Consider the following 17,444-nt stretch of genomic DNA (forward strand, 5'->3'; position numbering starts at 1 on the left):
CTAAAGTCTTTCAACCTGGCACCCAGTTAAAAACATGCCCAGGCTAAAGTGCATCAGGGGCCACAGGGAAGCTCACTGGCTTGGGGTGTCATTCCCCAGCTGTGTCCTGAGCTCACTGAGTCGGCCCTGCCAAGGACAGTCTTTCTTATTTGAATCGATTTTTTTAACCTGTGTCTATATGTATGATTTTCTATGCCTCTAGAATTTGGGTTGTTCTAGGCTAAAATAGTAGCCAAGAATCAAACCCTGTACCCTGCCTTCCCCCACCTTCCACCACAGGTTCCCATCTTCGTCAGTCCCTCTTTCTTCTGCATGGAAATTCCAGGACTAGAATCATAGCCTTAGAATATGTAGTGCTATTTTTAATATATTTTTCATTTTCTGTGAAAAGCTCCTTTAAAAATACGCAAATAGAACTTTAAACACATACTATTAAAACTGAAATTGGTGCTTTTTTAGCCTTTTTCCAGAATTATGGTGATTCAGGGAACTAAAATTAATACTTATGAGCCAATATGTCAAACTATATGTTTTAGATATATTTTTCTGCAATTAATAAAAAAAGTGTTCATTTTTTAGCTTTCTTTTTCCAAATCCATAACTTACATTCCCTTATGTTTTATAAACTTTTATTGGAAGTACTTAAATCATTTGTGTGGAAGATGTACAACCAGGCAGCCCAGTACTCCCTCATTCTCTGGTTTGTGGAGTAAAAGCTTAACCAATGGCATTTGCTGGCGTTGTCTTCCGCCCACGAGTACTACACTCATGATAGACGCCAGGACCACTGGGAACAACAGCTGCCTCAACTTACCACAGCTCTCTGGAAACAGTGTATTTCAGGAAAACGAGTGTCGGGTGCAGAATTTTTATTGCTTTCATAAGTGGAAAAGCAGAATACTTTTCATTTATTTACATGCCAGTCAGAAACTACAGACTTAAGTGAAAATCTTCACCTTTCACTTCTGACGTCACAACACCAGATCATTACAATGTAAAGTTAATTACCAAGCGATGGGGACCTGATGAAAGGAGATGTGTTTAAGAGAGACCTTCCGAGAGATCAATGCCAGAGTTTGACTTGTGTCTGGACCAGTTCTCCGTAAACACGAACAAAGGCGAAACTCAAGTCTGAGGAGCTTCAGAAATGGGCAAAAGCAGGAAAGGGCCACTTTCTGGCCCTGCCTCCACTTCCTCCACAACCCAGACGCGTGGGTGGACCAGCCCTGCAGATGCCGAGTCACACAGAAGCTCTTCAGAGGCTGCGTAGAGATGCTGGCTAACCCCTCAGCCAACTTCTGATACACAGACCAAAAATCTCCCACAAGGGTCAGAGGATATCGATGAACTACACAGGAAAAGGGCATTCTCCAGCTCCCAACCATAACAGCTTCTGGTCTGGCTTACCGCTTCCTCTAATTATGGTTAGCCCCGCAGTAGGGTGGGAGACTGCTTTAAAATACTCCACGTTTCCTAGAATTTACCACTCACACAATATTTGCTGGTAACCAGATCCTAGTTAGCATATTGGTAACATTGCATGAATTTTAGAAATCAGGAAGCAAAAGTAAAAAAAAAAGTAGGAAATACGTGTGGCATTCTGGCCTAGTGACTTAGTCAGTCCCATGAATCTAGTCACAAGGGCTTGAAATTCAAATCTATAGAGGGAGTGATATTACATGCACAGAGTTGTATTAATTAAGACAGCATCTACCTAGTAGATATCAAATTCTCTAAGTAAGTGAAACATATATCTTAGTCATGTGATATCCAAAACCAAGGTCCATGGTCAACAGACAACATACGGTAGGTTGCTCCTGCCACTAAACTTTCTGAAGATGCTTCCAAATCCTCTCATTTGGACAAATTGCGAGGCTGATAAGGAGGAAAACTAGAGTTTATTCTATCTGGAAGTGAAAACACATCCCAGCCTAAGAACTAACCACATCAAGATGCAGGAAGGCTGGAAAGTGACATCAGCTTCAAGGCTCACTTCCTAGAAGACGATGCAGTGTCGATACAGTAGCTGCTCCTGCTACCATTGCTGTGTTAGGCATGAAAAGAGGTTCAGAAGAAGCAACGCAAGGTTAACTGTAGACTGTGCCGTTCTCTACGGCTTCTGTTAAATTATAAACAGTTCACCTCTGCAGGATCAAGAAAAATAGTCAAGGTGATTGCAGTATGCATTCAGCCTGAAGTTCCTATCAACCCACAGTGTGCAAGACTGTGCTTGGCATTGGTTACTCACAGCAGATGTACAGTGACATGTTCTCATACTGTGTCATGGTCCTGTTGTGTCATTGCACTTCTGTGTGACTTACTTGGAAAACAAAGCTTTCATTTGCATTCAATCTGAGCTTGTCAGACAAAATTATTCACTTTCATTTTATGAGATTTCTCTCATCAATACGCATATAATGTAGTCTGCATACATGTGGTAGTCTGCACACATGTGGTAGCCTGCACACATAGGGTCGTATGCACACATGGAGTAGTATCACACATGGGATAATATACCCACATGGGGTAGTGTGCACACATGTGTTAGTGTGTACACATGAGGTAGTGTGCACATATGTTAGTATGCATATGTGTTAATATGTATAGATGGGGTAGTTTGTACACATGGGGTAGTATGCACACATGTGCTATATACACACATGTGTGAGTGTGCATACATGGGGTATTATGCACATGTGTTAGTATGTACATATGGGATAGTGAACATACATGGAGTAGTCTACATACATGTGTTAGTATACACATATGTGGAAGCCAGAGGACAAGTCCAGGCTTTGTTCCTCCTGCGTTGTCTATATATTTTTTTGAGACAGGGTCTTTCACTGGCCTGGAACTCAGCAAACAGGCTAAGGCAGACAGAGAGTCCTGAGAGTACAACTGTCTGTACCTCCCCAGTGCTAGAATGACAATGCTGAGCAGTGATGGATGGATGGATGGATGGATGGATGGATGGCTTTCTTTGTCTTTGCTTCTTTGTCTCTTTGTTTCTTTCTCTGTTTATTTTGTCTGTTCATTTATTTTTCCCCCCAGTGAGGTTTCTGTGGACTCAGCTCAGATCTTTATGCTGAAAAGGCAAGTGCGTGTTAACTGAGCTATCTCCCAACCCTGCCACGCATTTTCAAGAAGTGAGCAGACCTCACCAATAGACAGGATGGAGATAGAACTGAGCTTCTAGTATAAGAATCTGGGGGAAAAAAAAAACTCAAATTATCATGCAAATTAAGATAGTGGTTAGGACTTTTGATTTAATGCACAATCTAAAAAAATGTCCGATACATGAGTCCCTTAAAAGATGTAAACCTGTCAGCATTGTAATTATTATTTTGAATATCTCAGTTTTGAACAAGCAAAGGTAGGTTTGGGGTTGCTCTTACTTCTTACCACAGAAAGAAGTAAATGCTGAGAGCCTTGTGATTACATGGAAATATTTACAAAGAAACAATGTAAATTGTTTTAAGGGTGCCATGGGTAGAGATCTCAGCACTGGCAATAAATTTCATCCTGTGTGACGCCCCAACAACTTCACGGGATGCAAAGTGAAATTAAAGGATTATCTGAACATCCATGAGGGCTTGGAGACGCAGAGGGAGGTGGGGAGTGAAGAAAGCAAGATCTAAAAACAGCTGGGGTCGTGGTCAGCTGCAGAGGCCTCATCTGATCAGCAGTAAAGCTGCCCCCGAAGCCACAGACTCCCTTTCCAGGAAAGAAACAGGCCAGCCTCTTTGGTTCCAGCCTCCTACTCATGAGACAACAGAATCTGACCCACATTGAGAAACGCCTGTAGAAAATCTATATTGTGGGAAGTCAGAGCATAGTTTCCAGCACATGGGAGACTAACAGTAAAGTCATTTGTTGAGAGTGATTTCATGCTTTTAAAAATATGGTTGATGGCTAAGTGAGTAAAGAAATGACAGCCGTAAGGAACAACACCCACATGTGACCTCTGGCCTCCACATGCACTTCACACATGTGTGTGCGTACACACACACATACACACACACACACACATACACATACACACAGAGAGAAATGTTAAATGAAATAAAAACACAGTTTGATTTTTGGGGGGGGGGTTTGGTTTTTTTGGTTTTTTGGTTTTTTTGGTTTTTTAGTTTTTTTGGTTTTTTGGTTTTTTGGTTTTTTTGGTTTTTTGGTTTTTTGGTTTTTTGGTTTTTTTGGTTTTTCAAGACAGGGTTTCTTTGGTTTTTCAAGACAGGGTTTCTCTGTGTAGTCCTGGCTGTCCTGGAACTCACTTTGTAGACCAGGCTGGCCTCAAACTCAGAAATCTGCCTGCCTCTGCCTCCCAAGTGCTGGGATTAAAGGCATGCACTACCATGCCCAGCTTGATTTTTTTTTTAATAGTATTATAGTATAGTATAGTTCATTTAACTTTATCTCCATTTAAAGTACAAGCAAGCATGCATGATATTTTATCTCGAATAAATATCTCAGCTTTTCAGCTTCTTGCTGACTACTGGTCTACTAGTGACTCTTTGTGTCAGAATTTACTCTTCAATTTGAACGTCTGGATCTAGCTGCAGTTTATTCTGGTGACCTAAATGTTCCCCCTGTTATAAAGTCAATATTGTATTTTTCAGAAACTTAAAAGAAACACAAAATCATAGAACTTTAGAGCTGAAACCGACTTTGAAATAATCCAGATCAATACTGTCAAGAAACGAACCAGTGGAGGAATTTCCCAGGATCCTCTAGGAAATGGGAGAAACTGAGAGTTCTTTTCCATGGGATCCAGAAAAGATGGTGAAGATGGGGCTTTATGAAAGCAACAGAAAAAAATCTTTCAGGAATCACCAGTGCTGCATAGAAATGACAGACATTTTATGATAGAAGATTAATTTATTCATTCACTGAATGAATTCTGACATGTAACCTACAGAAACACATCATAGAATTTATATTATATTAATGATTCAAACATTAAAGAAAAAAATCAAACTTGTGCTGCAATTATTTATGTCCTGTATTTGTATGGGGAGAGGATATTAACGTAAGCATCCCTCAACAGCAAACAAGAAAATGCCTCTAGGGTAGGTGGACCTTGAAAATATCCACCTTAGCCTCTTTCCTGGGGTCCAGATTTTGTCTCTTTCTCTTTTTTGTTGTTGTTGTTGTTGTCGTTCTACACTAAAATGATCACATTCTTATATTAACTTACCATGGATTATCTACCAAAGATTACTTAAACATCAAGTTTTAACAAGTATTCTCTTAAATTGATTTCATAGAATGTTTTTGTCCCTTTATTCATTCTGCAAAACATCTGTCATTATTTCTTATTGATCCAGTTGGATGTCTGCACAAATGAGAGCCTGCGGCTGCTATCTTCTTTTCTGAAGCAGAGACTTCTCTCTTCAGAATCTCTGTATTCACCAGAGCCCGCCTCACTGTTGCTATAGGTGTGAAGTTCTCTGCGCCTATGTTGGATGCTGGATGAGAAGGGGGACTTCCTTTCCGGTCAAATCCCACAATGCTCTTTAAGTGACAGTTTGGGTAGAAGATGTTGACTATGACCCTTGCTGTCCACATCCCACAGTTTCCTTCTCAACCACACTTCCTTAACCCCAGTGGCTACACGAGTTTCAAATGTCATTTCATTTTCACGAGTATTCAACCCGTCAGTATAGGAATATATCATTTGAGAAAATAAATCTACTTTAAGGGGACTTCAACATGAAGAACGTTAATGTGTCCCCATTATGAATAATGACACATACATACATACATACATACACACATACATACATAAATATTAGAAAGTGGAACTGTATCTCAGTAGTAGAGCATGAGACTGTTTCAGTGTAGAACAGGAAGCCAATCAGAAGAGAAGGTTGGATGGCTCTAGTTCCTTGGGTTCAGTCCTAAGCACTGTTAGGAAGAAGGATGTGGAGAAGTAGAGGAGGAGGAAGGGGAGGAGGAGGAGGGGTAGAGAAGAAAGACAGAAGGAGTAAGGGAAAAGAGGAATAGGGGAGAAACAGGAAGAGGAGATGTAGGGGAGGGAGAGGAGGAAGGAGAGGAGGAAGAGGAGGAAGGAGAGGAGGGAGAGGAGAAGGGTAGGGAAGAGGAAAGTCGAAAGGAGTAAGGGAAGAAGAGGAATAGAGAAAGAGGAAGAGGAGGAAGAGGAGGAAGGGAAGGAGGAAAAGGAAGAAGGAGAGGAGAAAGAAGAGGAAGGGAAGGAGGGAGTTAGAAGGAGACAGTGGGGGAAGAGAGAGATAGTGAAGTACTAATAAGGAATAAGGAGGAGGGCTCCTTCATACACAGCTGGGAGCATAAATGAGTTTAATCACTCCACTGTAGGAATCAGCAATCAGCATGGGACTTTCTAAAACAAGCAATCTAGGAGGGCAAGGTGGCGTGTCTGCAGTGTATTAACTTAGGCAAGGTGGTGTGCATGCCTTTAATCCCAGCACTAGGGAGACAGAGAGGTGTAGGTCTGAGCTTGCTTGAAGGCATCCTGCTTGACAAAGCAAGTTCCAGGACAGCCTGGACTGTTGCACAGAGAAATGCTATCTCAAAAATGAAAATAAGCAAAAACCCCTAAAAGTAGAAAGACCACATGACACAGATATGCTATATGCTCAAGTTAACACAACACAGAAGTATCTTCAGCTCATATTTCCTGCAATACTATTCACAGTGCACCAGTGCCTTGTATGTGTGTGTGTGTGTGTCTATGTGTCTGTGTGTACGTATTTGTGTGTGTCTGTGTGTGTATGTCTGTGTGTGTATCTGTGTGTACGCGTTTGTGTGTGTGCCTGTGTATGTGTGCATGTGTATGCATGTGTGTGCATGTGTGGGTGTCTATGGGTCTGTGTGTCTATGTGTCTGTGTCTATGTATCTGTGTGTACGTATTTGTGTGTGTGTGTGTGTGTGTGTGTGTGTATGACCGTGAGAGAAGAGAAAGAAGTCTGAAGGAAGCAGTGAGATAAGATGGAGAGTGATAGACTTGATGTTACTTATTATGCAAGCAGAAGGGAAGACTCCTTGGGGGGCCAACAAAAGGTGACAAGAGAAAGAGGGAAAGGAAAGTCTGGGGAGAAAGAATAAAAATGTGTAATCATATACATGCATGAATATCACAGTGAAACCTTTCTGTGCCCTAAAACATATAAATTAAAGACATCAATTCAGTGAGGGTTTTTTCCCCCTCTGTAACATATCCTGGGCTTTAAGGTCAATTTTTTTCATTTGTTTTAGTTTAAAATTAATGATTACTCATGTAAGACCACCTTCTATAAGATAAGACCAACTTCTATACGACCACCTTCTATATGACCACCTTCTCGGAGGTGGATTTTGTTGTCTATGGCATTTAACAATGGGATAAAAGAATTTATATTATTTCTTAATACTATTTTCATGTCTGAATCTAAAAATCTCACCCTTTAGTGAATAATGTCTCCTTTCCATAGACTAAACTCCTGACAGGTTAGTTATGCTGGCAAGACAATTCCAAGACATCTGAATCTTTATTTGGGGACAAAATGAATATATGTAACTGAGAAAGCTGTACTATTACAACTGTACTATTACAAACTTCCAGATAAGGTGAATGTCAACTTAAGTGGCATTAAGCATTTAACTTTTCCAGTGATGTGGGAATTTTTATGTAAACAAGAGAACAACAATATTCTTTATGTTTCTATCTAACTTCTTACAGTATTTACATTTTAAGATCACAAATTACCCTTTGCAACTAAACTTCTTTATTTCCACTGACAAGATTTACAAAGAATTTGGGCATTTTAAACTCTTGCTCCTATCTACCAACTGTTAGCTGAGCCTGAGACTTAGAAATACAAGAGCTAACTAACAGTGCTGCATTTAAATTGTTTAATGTGTGAATTCTAAACAACTACAAATTCCCACTCAGGGAAAATGTCAGCAGCATAGTTGGATTCGGAAAGCAAAAGCGCGTGCCTCCTCGAGTTAGAAGAGCGTTTTGTCCTCTGCTTTGCAGAATTGCTCCCAGTGCAAAGCCTCATCCTCAAGGTCGCTGGTATGAGTGTAGGAAGAGGGAAGCAGACAGTCCTGTCGCAATGGGATTGCTGAAGGCATCAACAGAGCGGGACAGAGGTGCTTCGGTTCTCAGGGTCCCTGGCCCTGGTTGCCAACTGGGTCATTGCTGAGAAATACTTCCTTACTCGGCATTCTGGGAAACAGGGTGCATACAGTCGGCCTCTAAGGATGCATTCAGAAAATCTTCGAAGCCTTTGAGGGCTGTCTGTTGCCCTTTCTAGAAATGCTGCCATCGTGTGGCACTTGGGAGTTAGAATGAAAAGGAGTCCTGGAGGGGTCATATGGTTCAGCTCGAGGTGGCGCAGCTCCAGCAAAATCTATTCCTATACCTCCCTAATTCGTGTTGAATCATTCCTGTGGGCGCAGAGTAAACTGCAGTGAAACCCTGTGGACGGCTTGCTGCCTTAGGATTTGTGGAATTTCCCTGAACAACACTGAAAACACAAACTCCAGTGGGTGTTGTGCTTAAAGGGCAAAAACGCTTGTTGTTAGGTTTTTTTCTTTTAAAAGAAATAAGGAGTCTGTTTTTACAACGTTAAAAACCTGTGTGATTTATATTTGATAGTCATAGGAGTCATCTTAATAAAGTGTGTGCTAAGGACCTTCAAAGTAATAATATTAATTCATTTAGAACACATCTATCAAGAGATAACCCAAATGCTCAAAACAGTTTTGTGCTACTTACTCTAACTCTGTAGAAGATTACTTAACCTATATTCATATTAAAAGCAGGGTTTGGCAAGTAGCACTAATATCTAATACAACAAAGGTTTGACTTAACTTTAATCTCAATTTCTGCATGCCTCTTACATTGGAGATGTAAGGTAATAAGCCTGTGTTCTCCATTTCGGGAAAAGAAAGGAAGTAACTGCAGGGCAGTATTAAATATTTAAAGAAGTCTGCTTCACCTATAATTTTATCTCATTTGAATACCTCTTAACTATTCAGTAACGTTTTGTTAATACAAATTTTAAAATCTTTTTAAGTAGCCAACCTTATATATTCCAGGAAATAAAACTCAAAAAAGATAATTCAGAAATATAAGCTGTGTCTTTAAAAAAATATTCAGAGAACCCTTTAACGTGTACAGCTTAAAGATCAATTCAAAGGCATTACAAATTTCAGCTCCTTGCCTCTGCTGAAGATTTCTGTAATAGTTAAAATATACACGTTCTTTAACATGTGGGGGAAGGAGCATTGCAAAATGTGAAGTGCTATCAACTGCACTTACACTAATCCATTGTCCTGTAGATAGACTAAGTGACTTGCCCAAGGTCACACCTGGCACTGCTTACAGAAGGACTGAAAGGCAGTCTGGCTCCTGCAGCTTCCCCACCCAGCAAGCATTCCAGTCTCACAAACTGCTTGCTTAGGCGGGCTCTATCTGGAGTAACCACCTCTTCTGCTCTATATGGCCATTATAGTTTAGATAGCATCAGAACCATCACTCCCAGCTGCTCCAACAGAGCAACAAGGTTCACGAGGTTCACGTCTCTAAAGGTCAGTGGAGGCAGGAGAGGAATTCAGGGTCACTGTGTGGTTTGCACAAAGAGCAAGCGGCTGCATAGCTCAAGTGTCAAAACTGAGTTGTTACTTTGTTTCGTTTTGTTGTGAGGTTTTGTTTCTTTTGTGAGAGGGTCTCACTTTCTGTTGCCCCAACTGACCTGGAACACAGTATGGAGCCGAGGCTAGCCTCAAATTCATGGTGATCTTCCGGAGTACAAAACAGAGCCACTGTGGCCCGGCCAACCTAAGCTACCGAATACAAAGGCAAAAGGGAGGGTCTGAAAGTTCTGCCGAGACAGCAGTTTTCTAGATTTAAGTAAGTCTGAGAGAATCAAATTGTGTATCCATGTGGCCTTTATCTGTAACTTAGATAGGAGAATCCATACCTTTCATCCCCATTGATGTTTTTCTACTAATTCAGTAACTATAAACAAAGTCTCTGTGAGGGTGATCTACTCTTCCTTTCCTTATGGATCCCTGATGCTCTTCCGGGATTCTAAATGCAGTCTATAAATGAAAAGGGTAGTTAATGACATCGTTCATCAGTAATGCTTTGTGTGTGTTTCCTTTTCTTCCTTTTTTTTTTTTTTAACCACAAAACCAGAGGAGGAAGTGTAGGAGCAGGTGGGCCGGGTAGTGGCAAAAACCTCATGACACATCACTCCACCTCCTGATTGGTGGAGACTGTCTGGACCAGCATTTAAATTCTGGGAGGTCTGAGCCACCAGCAGCTCACACTGAAGAAGCATCCTTGCTTGGGTTTGCAGTCTTCTGCGGCAGGCATTCTCGGAGGAAACCAGCCAAGGTAAGCCTGCAGTGGCCCATGAGGCTGCAGTTCTCCTGGCTGAATTCTGAGGGTGAGTCCAGAGAACATTCTTTCAACAGTCGTATTTGTTAGTCAGACTCGTGCTGTTCTGGTCTTTTTGAATAAGCTGGTCAGGTACATTGCAGGTTTCCCGGTATTTTCAAAGCCAGTTGGATGTAGAAGTTAAAATAAATCTAGTTGGTCCTCTAAAGGAGAGAGAGAGATCTGCTAGTAATCTCTCTCTCTCTTTCTCTCTTTCTCTCCCTCTCTCTCTTCCTCTCTCTCCCTCTCTCCCTCCTCTCTCTCTCCCTCCTCTCTCTTCCTCTCTCTCTCCCTCCTCTCTCTCTCTCTCCCTCTCTCCCTCTCTCCCTCTCTCTCCTGTCACACACACATTGTAAAGTTCTATGTATCTTTGGAACAAATGTCTGCATCATTTTAAAGTGGCTGGATGACTGTGGAGACCAGTAAAGGAGGATCCTCTATATTAATATAAACCAGATACAGTTATTTTTAGAAAACTGTCTCACTTCAAAAGAGAACCTTCCTTAATTTCTCGCTTCTGCACTTGGCTTTTACAGTTTTCACTAAGGTCCCTGTGTGATAACACAGACTCATCAACATGCACAGAAAAGCTGTTGCCTGCTCTCAGTGTTTTATTTTTATTATTATTATTATTGTTGTTGTTATTATTATTATTATTAGTCCAAATAGAACATCTTACTCAAATTCAAAGATATCTTTGTTTCTTTCAGCTTTGTATAATGTAAGTTAAAATCACATTTGAAATGCAAATGGAAAAAGCAATTTTCTTTTATCATTCTATTTTCTCTTTTTCTTCCTTGCAGAAAGTACTCTCATGGTAGTTCGTTGCTTTAATTACTCGATTACTGTGAAACAAATCTTGGTGTGGAGCTCTAGAGACATCAGATAGTGGGGGCATAAGCTCTGAGACTCCAGACGTAAAGTTTGGATGAATAGAGTTGTGAAATTGCCCTTTTCCTTGCTAAGGATGAGAGGTGGAGAGGTAGAAAAGGCACACAAATATTGACTCACTGAAATTTTCTCTGAGATGTAGAAAGATTCCATAAATTATTGGTGACTTGGTGGTGATCTAGTGGTGCCAAGAGTGTGTTTGAACCTGACAAGACATCAACTGTGCCTCATAAAATATGTTGCAGGACTAACTACGACCATGAGATTGGCAGTGATTTGCTTTTGCCTGTTTGGCATTGCCTCCTCCCTCCCGGTGAGTACAGCTGAATCTTAGAGAGAATTCTTGAAAACAAATGAATTTTAGCTTTAGCACACTCACACGCATTTCCTTGTCACTTTTCTGTTTTAAAGGTGAAAGTGACTGATTCTGGCAGCTCAGAGGAGAAGGTAAGCACCTCCGGGTTGATCATTTAACTGAAGAATGTTCGCCAGCGTCGCAAAGGTTGCTAGGAACAGCAATTTTTTGTTGCCATTTTATTCATCTATATAATTAGACCTGAGTATTTCAAAGTACTTACTATGTATTTTAGACAGAGACAGTACCAAATCGGCCATTGTTTTTAATAAACAGATTCTCTTATAATTAGATTTTTAATATAATAAAAGCATGTTCTAGACAATTGCTACTTACATAAAGCAGGTCACAGGACCTTGAGTGACTGGTTCTTTCCTGAGTCAGCATGCTTGGAAAATCCTGCAGGCTGACTTTAGAAGGTCACTCAGATGTCAGCTGGAGCTGATCATATGACTATGATATTTACAATACCATCCAAGTCCATCTTGAAAAGAAAAGTCCATTTGTGCTGTTTGGATCTATTAGCTGACTTTAGATCACATTTTCCTAAATGAGAATGAAAACCAAACCAGTACCTTTACATGTTTCAACATAAGACCAGCAGCATTGGCATACCTGTGCCTCCACATAGGTAAGAATATGCTGGTGTAACACAGACCCTGTGCTTGGACAAAAAGGCACACAGAGTTCAGGTCCAAGTGTAGAGCGTCATTGCAGTTTCATTGCTCAGCGAAGACAGTCAGGGAAGCACTTGTGCACAGAATGTGTGAGCTGGTGGTGGGGCTGCCTGTCTTCCAACAGTCTGGAGAACATGGGTGCTCAACTACAATAACAAGATGGGAGAATTAACATTTCCATACAGGAAAGAGAGACCATAACTAGTACTTTAAAATGTCACAAGAGAAATATTTTTAAATACAAGGATGCATTTTAAAAAGAAGTAACAGTATAAGTCATCAAATGGGATTTAGGATGTAGCCGAAAAGCTCAAAAGTCAGTTTTCTAGAATTTCAGCGATGTAGGAGCAGAAGAAAATATTTAAAAAGCCTTTAAGAATATACTCCTAAAGATAAGCACTCGTTGTTCATGTTAAGGTTATGGCTTACAGAGCTCTGTGTTTCTTTTTTTAATAATAGCAAATGCATACTTTTTTTTTTTTTTTTGAAATAGCTTTACAGCCTGCACCCAGATCCTATAGCCACATGGCTGGTGCCTGACCCATCTCAGAAGCAGAATCTCCTTGCGCCACAGGTATTGTGTTTTAATTTCTCAAAACTGAACAGCTGGGCTGGATTGATGGCAGAGCTGTTCTTACAGAGGACCCAGGTTCAGTTCCCAGAACCTAGATATCAGTTCACATTCTTCTTTAACTCCATTCCAGGGGTCTGTTGTAGTCCTCTGATCTCCTTGGGGCTCGGCAGATACATGGAACACTACTACGCATGCAAGCAAAACAGTTACACACAAAAATTAAAGTAAACAAACAATAAATGAACAAAACCCTAAACTGCTAATGAGCAGCTACTAATCAAGCCACACAGGCTAGGTAGCCGGAGCTTCTTGCTTAGAAGTGAGTGTCTAGAGGACCAATGGATAGTTTGCATCCATTGTAGCCTTTGTATCTATTGTATCATCTGGCAGGCTGAAACATGACACCTGCATTAGGATGAAAAGGGTAACTTTAGAATTAAGCAACTGATCATGTATGTTGTGTACTGATATGTGACCTTCCTTTTTTCAGAATGCTGTGTCCTCTGAAGAAAAGGATGACTTTAAGCAAGAAGTAAGTTCTCACATTCACTGAGACCTATTTTTAGAGACACCGAGGAAGCCACCACATCATTTTCTTCAGATTGTCAGTCCCTTAGAAAGTATCCAAGTAAATCTCCATTCAAAAACTTGCTTAGAGGGGCTCTGTGTTCATTCATCACCAAAATACACAGGCTCTTCAGAGAAGTTTAGTGTTACAGAAAGTGCCTACTCGTGCCTGCTATTTGAAACTTTAAGCCTCTTGTAAAATATGAAAATACGAAAAGAAGTTTACAGTATTTTAACTAATATTTGATGACTATATCATCAATGCTTAGCCAAGCCAAGATACTTTAAAGTGTTCATGTTGATAATATTAAAGATTATTTAATAAGTGTTCTTTCCCTATTTGCTGACTAAATAAATAAAAATTTCCCTCAAGATTAAATTTAACATAGAGACAATTTATGATAAGAAAAACTAGATCAAAAGAACCATAACTTTTGTAGATTTGTAGATTAATAGATTTTAATCTCTAGTTCACTGTATGGATTTTGGCTACAGTTTGTACACCCATGTATAACAGAGCCATTTCTTAACTACCTTTGACAACAGGGAGGCAATTATAGATTTTGATCTTTATATTAATATACAGATGATCTGATGTCTTAGGGAACTATGTTTCAGATTAAAGAAACTCAATCTAGCAATTTTTTGAATTTAGTAAATTAATAATGTATACTATTTACAAGGAAATATGTGTTATCAATATGAATGTTTTACTTTTAAGTTTGACTTGAAAATATCTAAGAAAGTGATATTTTATTTAAAAGACAAAAAAAGTGCCTCAGAATGTTATTTCATTTGTTTGTGTGTTAAAAAGCAAACAAGAGGCCCATTTCATTAGCTTAAAACCATAGAATGTAATGTAAACACAAAGACTTTGAAATTCAATTAAAATGTTTCAACGAAGCTATTGTAGTCTAAAACCCAAGCGCTAATTTACTGAGCCAACTTGCTTTGTGATTTAGACTCTTCCAAGCAATTCCAATGAAAGCCATGACCACATGGACGACGATGATGACGATGATGATGACGATGGAGACCATGCAGAGAGCGAGGATTCTGTGGACTCGGATGAATCTGACGAATCTCACCATTCGGATGAGTCTGATGAGACCGTCACTGCTAGTACACAAGCAGACACTTTCACTCCAATCGTCCCTACAGTCGATGTCCCCAACGGCCGAGGTGATAGCTTGGCTTATGGACTGAGGTCAAAGTCTAGGAGTTTCCAGGTTTCTGATGAACAGGTAAATGATGAACAGACATGTTGAAGGGCTATGGCTTGATCTCACTTCTAGGAAACCAGAGTCTGCAGATTCACTCACTCTTCATCAAGCACTGTACATTTATATGAAATCTACTGTATGACCTTTGAATACAGAGCTTTTTTTTTTTAATGGTCCTGTTTAAAAGTGTGTGTGATGTCTTTTTAATTTTACCTATCGCACACAATGTCATCTTTCCATATTCAAAGTCTTAGCAATATTTAAGAGCAATTTATGTTATTAAATAGCTACTTTGGAAAATAGCAATTATATGTTAAAAATAATGGCCATATATAGAAAACAGTCATATATAATGGAAGCTAAGTGGGTAAGAGGAATTGTAAAGTCACTGTTACAATGAACTTAGTCCGGCTTAGACTTAGCCTTGGCGTTACTGTTCAGTTTAACTTTAACGCTCAATGCCTTTTCATCAGAGATAGAACCTTATAGGTTTTAACACACACAAAGATGATATCCCTATTAAACCAGAAATGATTGATATGAAGCTGACTGGTGAAATATAAAGTACACACTAATATTATTTTTCTTCAGTCAAAATTTTAAAAATATTCAGTACAGTTTGACCTAAAAGTTAGAGATCAAAGCATTATGATGCTCTTGTTCCTGTCTGTTTATATAATTCTTCAATTTGTTCTTGATTCAGTATCCTGATGCCACAGATGAGGACCTCACCTCTCACATGAAGAGCGGTGAGTCTAAGGAGTCCCTCGATGTCATCCCTGTTGCCCAGCTTCTGAGCATGCCCTCTGATCAGGACAACAACGGAAAGGGCAGCCATGAGTCAAGTCAGCTGGATGAACCAAGTCTGGAAACACACAGACTTGAGCATTCCAAAGAGAGCCAGGAGAGTGCCGATCAGTCGGATGTGATCGATAGTCAAGCAAGTTCCAAAGCCAGCCTGGAACATCAGAGCCACAAGTTTCACAGCCACAAGGACAAGCTAGTCCTAGACCCTAAGAGTAAGGAAGATGATAGGTATCTGAAATTCCGAATTTCTCATGAATTAGAGAGTTCATCTTCTGAGGTCAACTAAAGAAGAGGCAAAAACACAGTTCCTTACTTTGCATTTAGTAAAAACAAGAAAAAGTGTTAGTGAGGGTTAAGCAGGAATACTAACTGCTCATTTCTCAGTTCAGTGGATATATGTATGTAGAGAAAGAGAGGTAATATTTTGGGCTCTTAGCTTAGTCTGTTGTTTCATGCAAACACCGTTGTAACCAAAAGCTTCTGCACTTTGCTTCTGTTCTTCCTGTACAAGAAATGCAAACGGCCACTGCATTTTAATGATTGTTATTCTTTTATGAATAAAATGTATGTAGAAACAAGCAAATTTACTGAAACAAGCAGAATTAAAAGAGAAACTGTAACAGTCTATATCACTATACCCTTTTAGTTTTATAATTAGCATATATTTTGTTGTGATTATTTTTTTTGTTGGTGTGAATAAATCTTGTAACGAATGTAAGGAGTCTGGTGGTGTCAATTATTCTTTATTAGTTTCTCAAAATTATTTTGTAATGTCTAAAATATAACCATTTCAATGGACATGCCCAGTTTAATTAAAGCCATTTAGGGTTTTAATGGTCAGAGGAACACAGATTACCCGGGAGTTGACAGCAGCCAGAACCTACAAGGCTCCCTCAGGAAATATTCTCACCTAAGTATGACATATACTAATTAATATATGAGCGAGCAAAAGCTTGAAACTTGAATGGAATTAGAAGTTGATTGTTTATGTTTTCTATCATCTTTGCTCAGTAAATGTGTGGCTTTCTTGCCCTAATAGAACCTTGTGTCTGTCTTCTAGCTATTCTAGTAATTCTTAGGTAAGAATGTGTGCGTGCTTCTGTGTGTGTGTGTGTGTGTGTGTGTGTGTGTGTGTGTGTGTGTGTGGTGTGTGTGTTTCAATTGAAAACCAACGTTCTCAGTTTCATCCAAATATGAACTTTCAGAAATATTGTAGTGCCACATGTGACTTTAGTCTTTAGAACTAGATTTCCCTTTTAGAAATCATGGAAACAATCTAAATATCCTTCAACTGACAAATGAATAATGAAAATATGGCACAAATATACAGTATATAGGATGCTGTTCAGCTTTAAAGGAAAAGTTAAATCATGAGATTTGCAAGTAGGTGAATGAGACTAGAAAAGAAAGTATTGAGGGGTGATCCAGACCAAGAGAAATGAATGTTATGGGTGCCTATCTGTGGCTCCTAGCTTCAAGGCTTCAGATGTAAATGCATAGTCTGGAGTCACTGCAGAAACCAGGAAAGTAAAGAGGGAAATGGAATGTTGGGGAGTAATAGGGACATGGATGCCAGGCTACAGTGATTAGGGAGGGGCTGAGATAAATCCAGAAGGAAGTAGGTATAATACCAGTGAGGATGTCTGCAAAGGTTATAAAGAATCCTATTACTATCTACCTTCATAAAATTATATGTAATGCACACACACACACAGACATACACACAAACACACACATACAAATATACACACATGACACATACAGACACACATATGCACACAAACATACACATGTACACATACAGACACACACCTGGAGGGAGGGAGAGAGAGAGAGAGAGAGAGAGAGAGAGAGAGAGAGAGAGAAAGAGAGAGAGAGAGGAGAGAGAGTTAGATTAAGTGAAAATTTCCCATCTGGGCTGACGATGCTCTCCGTGAG

At 39.7% G+C, this 17,444-nt stretch overlaps 1 protein-coding gene across 5 annotated transcripts, besides 37 other annotated features; it reads left to right on the forward strand.

Annotated features, from left to right (window-relative positions):
- Window positions 4,767-10,307: a promoter, noted in NCBI's record as "OPN 5.5 promoter construct". NCBI's record gives its function as "drives expression in bone, cartilage, kidney, placenta, and mammary" and the evidence as "EXISTENCE:transgenic organism evidence [ECO:0001131][PMID:14753740]".
- Window positions 4,767-11,386: a biological region, named in NCBI's record as "Spp1 5' regulatory region". NCBI's record gives its function as "regulatory_interactions: Spp1".
- Window positions 8,850-10,330: a promoter, noted in NCBI's record as "-1454 to +5 promoter fragment". NCBI's record gives the evidence for it as "EXISTENCE:reporter gene assay evidence [ECO:0000049][PMID:19131315]".
- Window positions 8,887-8,901: a transcriptional cis regulatory region, noted in NCBI's record as "GRE". NCBI's record gives its function as "mediates induction by phosphate and glucocorticoid agonists" and the evidence as "EXISTENCE:site-directed mutagenesis evidence [ECO:0005528][PMID:19131315]".
- Window positions 9,381-10,371: a promoter, noted in NCBI's record as "-910 to +79 promoter; PstI/StyI fragment". NCBI's record gives its function as "drives expression in bone" and the evidence as "EXISTENCE:reporter gene assay evidence [ECO:0000049][PMID:2175918]".
- Window positions 9,530-9,553: a protein binding site, noted in NCBI's record as "VDRE". NCBI's record gives its function as "positive regulation of promoter activity" and the evidence as "EXISTENCE:protein binding evidence [ECO:0000024][PMID:2175918]".
- Window positions 9,551-9,568: a protein binding site, noted in NCBI's record as "S1 element". NCBI's record gives its function as "mediates vitamin D-induction of promoter activity; antagonized by estrogen-related receptors" and the evidence as "EXISTENCE:protein binding evidence [ECO:0000024][PMID:14988426]".
- Window positions 9,551-9,578: an enhancer, noted in NCBI's record as "RAE (ras-Activated Enhancer)". NCBI's record gives the evidence for it as "EXISTENCE:reporter gene assay evidence [ECO:0000049][PMID:7799957]".
- Window positions 9,555-9,563: a protein binding site, noted in NCBI's record as "SFRE1". NCBI's record gives its function as "mediates positive regulation by estrogen" and the evidence as "EXISTENCE:protein binding evidence [ECO:0000024][PMID:10428965]".
- Window positions 9,555-9,563: a protein binding site, noted in NCBI's record as "SFRE1". NCBI's record gives its function as "positive regulation of promoter activity" and the evidence as "EXISTENCE:protein binding evidence [ECO:0000024][PMID:9869301]".
- Window positions 9,583-9,591: an enhancer, noted in NCBI's record as "SFRE-S2". NCBI's record gives its function as "estrogen-stimulated enhancer when multimerized" and the evidence as "EXISTENCE:reporter gene assay evidence [ECO:0000049][PMID:10428965]".
- Window positions 9,583-9,591: a protein binding site, noted in NCBI's record as "SFRE2". NCBI's record gives its function as "mediates positive regulation by estrogen" and the evidence as "EXISTENCE:protein binding evidence [ECO:0000024][PMID:10428965]".
- Window positions 9,583-9,591: a protein binding site, noted in NCBI's record as "SFRE2". NCBI's record gives its function as "positive regulation of promoter activity" and the evidence as "EXISTENCE:protein binding evidence [ECO:0000024][PMID:9869301]".
- Window positions 9,592-9,613: a protein binding site, noted in NCBI's record as "OSE2". NCBI's record gives its function as "positive regulation of promoter activity" and the evidence as "EXISTENCE:protein binding evidence [ECO:0000024][PMID:9182762]".
- Window positions 9,720-9,728: a protein binding site, noted in NCBI's record as "SFRE3". NCBI's record gives its function as "mediates positive regulation by estrogen" and the evidence as "EXISTENCE:protein binding evidence [ECO:0000024][PMID:10428965]".
- Window positions 10,013-10,042: a protein binding site, noted in NCBI's record as "NFAT site 3". NCBI's record gives the evidence for it as "EXISTENCE:protein binding evidence [ECO:0000024][PMID:19965778]".
- Window positions 10,062-10,111: a protein binding site, noted in NCBI's record as "SBE". NCBI's record gives its function as "mediates activation of promoter activity" and the evidence as "EXISTENCE:protein binding evidence [ECO:0000024][PMID:11042172]".
- Window positions 10,062-10,111: a protein binding site, noted in NCBI's record as "SBE". NCBI's record gives its function as "negative regulation of promoter activity; heterodimerizes with Smad6" and the evidence as "EXISTENCE:protein binding evidence [ECO:0000024][PMID:10722652, PMID:11042172]".
- Window positions 10,081-10,109: a protein binding site, noted in NCBI's record as "-174 to -202". NCBI's record gives its function as "mediates activation of promoter through nitric oxide" and the evidence as "EXISTENCE:protein binding evidence [ECO:0000024][PMID:15972688]".
- Window positions 10,081-10,109: a protein binding site, noted in NCBI's record as "-174 to -202". NCBI's record gives its function as "negative regulation of promoter activity; inhibited by nitric oxide" and the evidence as "EXISTENCE:protein binding evidence [ECO:0000024][PMID:14722087]".
- Window positions 10,087-10,111: a protein binding site, noted in NCBI's record as "OPN-5 site". NCBI's record gives its function as "negative regulation of BMP and Smad1-induced prmoter activity; heterodimerizes with Smad6; BMP signaling and Smad1" and the evidence as "EXISTENCE:protein binding evidence [ECO:0000024][PMID:10722652, PMID:10224145]".
- Window positions 10,147-10,171: a protein binding site, noted in NCBI's record as "probe B for AML3 site". NCBI's record gives its function as "positive regulation of promoter activity; dimerizes with Ets1" and the evidence as "EXISTENCE:protein binding evidence [ECO:0000024][PMID:9794229, PMID:16670084]".
- Window positions 10,169-10,191: a protein binding site, noted in NCBI's record as "probe A for ETS site". NCBI's record gives the evidence for it as "EXISTENCE:protein binding evidence [ECO:0000024][PMID:9794229, PMID:16670084]".
- Window positions 10,207-10,227: a protein binding site, noted in NCBI's record as "-85 to -65". NCBI's record gives its function as "mediates positive regulation of promoter activity by glucose" and the evidence as "EXISTENCE:protein binding evidence [ECO:0000024][PMID:12200434]".
- Window positions 10,209-10,255: an enhancer, noted in NCBI's record as "-83 to -37 fragment; includes SBE element that mediates BMP activation (PMID:11120606)". NCBI's record gives its function as "mediates induction by bone morphogenetic protein and glucose" and the evidence as "EXISTENCE:reporter gene assay evidence [ECO:0000049][PMID:8798445, PMID:12200434]".
- Window positions 10,212-10,226: a protein binding site, noted in NCBI's record as "-80 to -65; TRE site". NCBI's record gives its function as "mediates positive regulation of promoter activity by glucose and okadaic acid; antagonized by Lxr/Nr1h3" and the evidence as "DESCRIPTION:protein binding evidence [ECO:0000024][PMID:12200434, PMID:12210726, PMID:15790955]".
- Window positions 10,220-10,254: a protein binding site, noted in NCBI's record as "-72 to -38". NCBI's record gives the evidence for it as "EXISTENCE:protein binding evidence [ECO:0000024][PMID:8798445]".
- Window positions 10,236-10,267: a protein binding site, noted in NCBI's record as "ERRE; -56 to -24". NCBI's record gives its function as "negative regulation of promoter activity" and the evidence as "EXISTENCE:protein binding evidence [ECO:0000024][PMID:18234909]".
- Window positions 10,239-10,243: a CAAT signal. NCBI's record gives the evidence for it as "COORDINATES:motif similarity evidence [ECO:0000028][PMID:2055467]".
- Window positions 10,263-10,294: a protein binding site, noted in NCBI's record as "GLI 1 site". NCBI's record gives the evidence for it as "EXISTENCE:protein binding evidence [ECO:0000024][PMID:11719506]".
- Window positions 10,265-10,270: a TATA box. NCBI's record gives the evidence for it as "EXISTENCE:motif similarity evidence [ECO:0000028][PMID:2055467]".
- Spp1 (secreted phosphoprotein 1) lies at window positions 10,285-16,227 on the forward strand. Of its 5 annotated transcripts, none has more exons than NM_001204201.1 (8): window positions 10,285-10,422; window positions 11,549-11,616; window positions 11,715-11,750; window positions 12,075-12,077; window positions 12,829-12,909; window positions 13,400-13,441; window positions 14,439-14,720; window positions 15,403-16,227. In NM_001204201.1, the coding sequence occupies exons 1-8, from the start codon at window positions 10,389-10,391 to the stop codon at window positions 15,790-15,792; spliced, it is 936 nt and encodes a 311-aa protein (NP_001191130.1). In that variant the 5' UTR covers window positions 10,285-10,388; the 3' UTR covers window positions 15,793-16,227. The 5 variants fall into 5 exon arrangements, with proteins under 5 accessions (NP_001191130.1, NP_001191132.1, NP_001191131.1 ...); NM_001204203.1 differs by having other exon boundaries at window positions 10,285-10,370; NM_001204202.1 differs by lacking the exon at window positions 12,075-12,077.
- Window positions 11,067-11,386: an enhancer, noted in NCBI's record as "i-opn enhancer; +796 to +863". NCBI's record gives the evidence for it as "EXISTENCE:reporter gene assay evidence [ECO:0000049][PMID:9649510]".
- Window positions 11,107-11,135: a protein binding site, noted in NCBI's record as "S oligo". NCBI's record gives its function as "antagonizes activation of enhancer activity by Pou5f1/Oct4" and the evidence as "EXISTENCE:protein binding evidence [ECO:0000024][PMID:9649510]".
- Window positions 11,136-11,172: an enhancer, noted in NCBI's record as "O oligo; contains PORE site". NCBI's record gives its function as "functions as an enhancer when multimerized" and the evidence as "EXISTENCE:reporter gene assay evidence [ECO:0000049][PMID:9649510]".
- Window positions 11,136-11,172: a protein binding site, noted in NCBI's record as "O oligo". NCBI's record gives the evidence for it as "EXISTENCE:protein binding evidence [ECO:0000024][PMID:9649510]".
- Window positions 11,136-11,172: a protein binding site, noted in NCBI's record as "O oligo". NCBI's record gives the evidence for it as "EXISTENCE:protein binding evidence [ECO:0000024][PMID:9649510]".
- Window positions 11,136-11,172: a protein binding site, noted in NCBI's record as "O oligo". NCBI's record gives the evidence for it as "EXISTENCE:protein binding evidence [ECO:0000024][PMID:9649510]".
- Window positions 16,228-17,444: the final 1,217 nt, after the last annotated feature.

Source organism: Mus musculus, chromosome 5 (assembly GCF_000001635.26).
Source record: "Mus musculus strain C57BL/6J chromosome 5, GRCm38.p6 C57BL/6J".
NCBI classification, from domain to species: Eukaryota; Metazoa; Chordata; class Mammalia; order Rodentia; family Muridae; genus Mus; species Mus musculus.

Bases quoted from the DNA above. Each gene is read 5' to 3' on its own strand.
- Spp1 (NM_001204201.1), top strand. From the start codon at position 10,389: ATGAGGCTGCAGTTCTCCTGGCTGAATTCTGAGG. The intron at 10,423-11,548 runs GTGAGTCCAGAG...AATATGTTGCAG, and splicing joins CTCCTGGCTGAATTCTGAGG to GACTAACTACGACCATGAGA. The intron at 14,721-15,402 runs GTAAATGATGAA...TTCTTGATTCAG, and splicing joins TCCAGGTTTCTGATGAACAG to TATCCTGATGCCACAGATGA.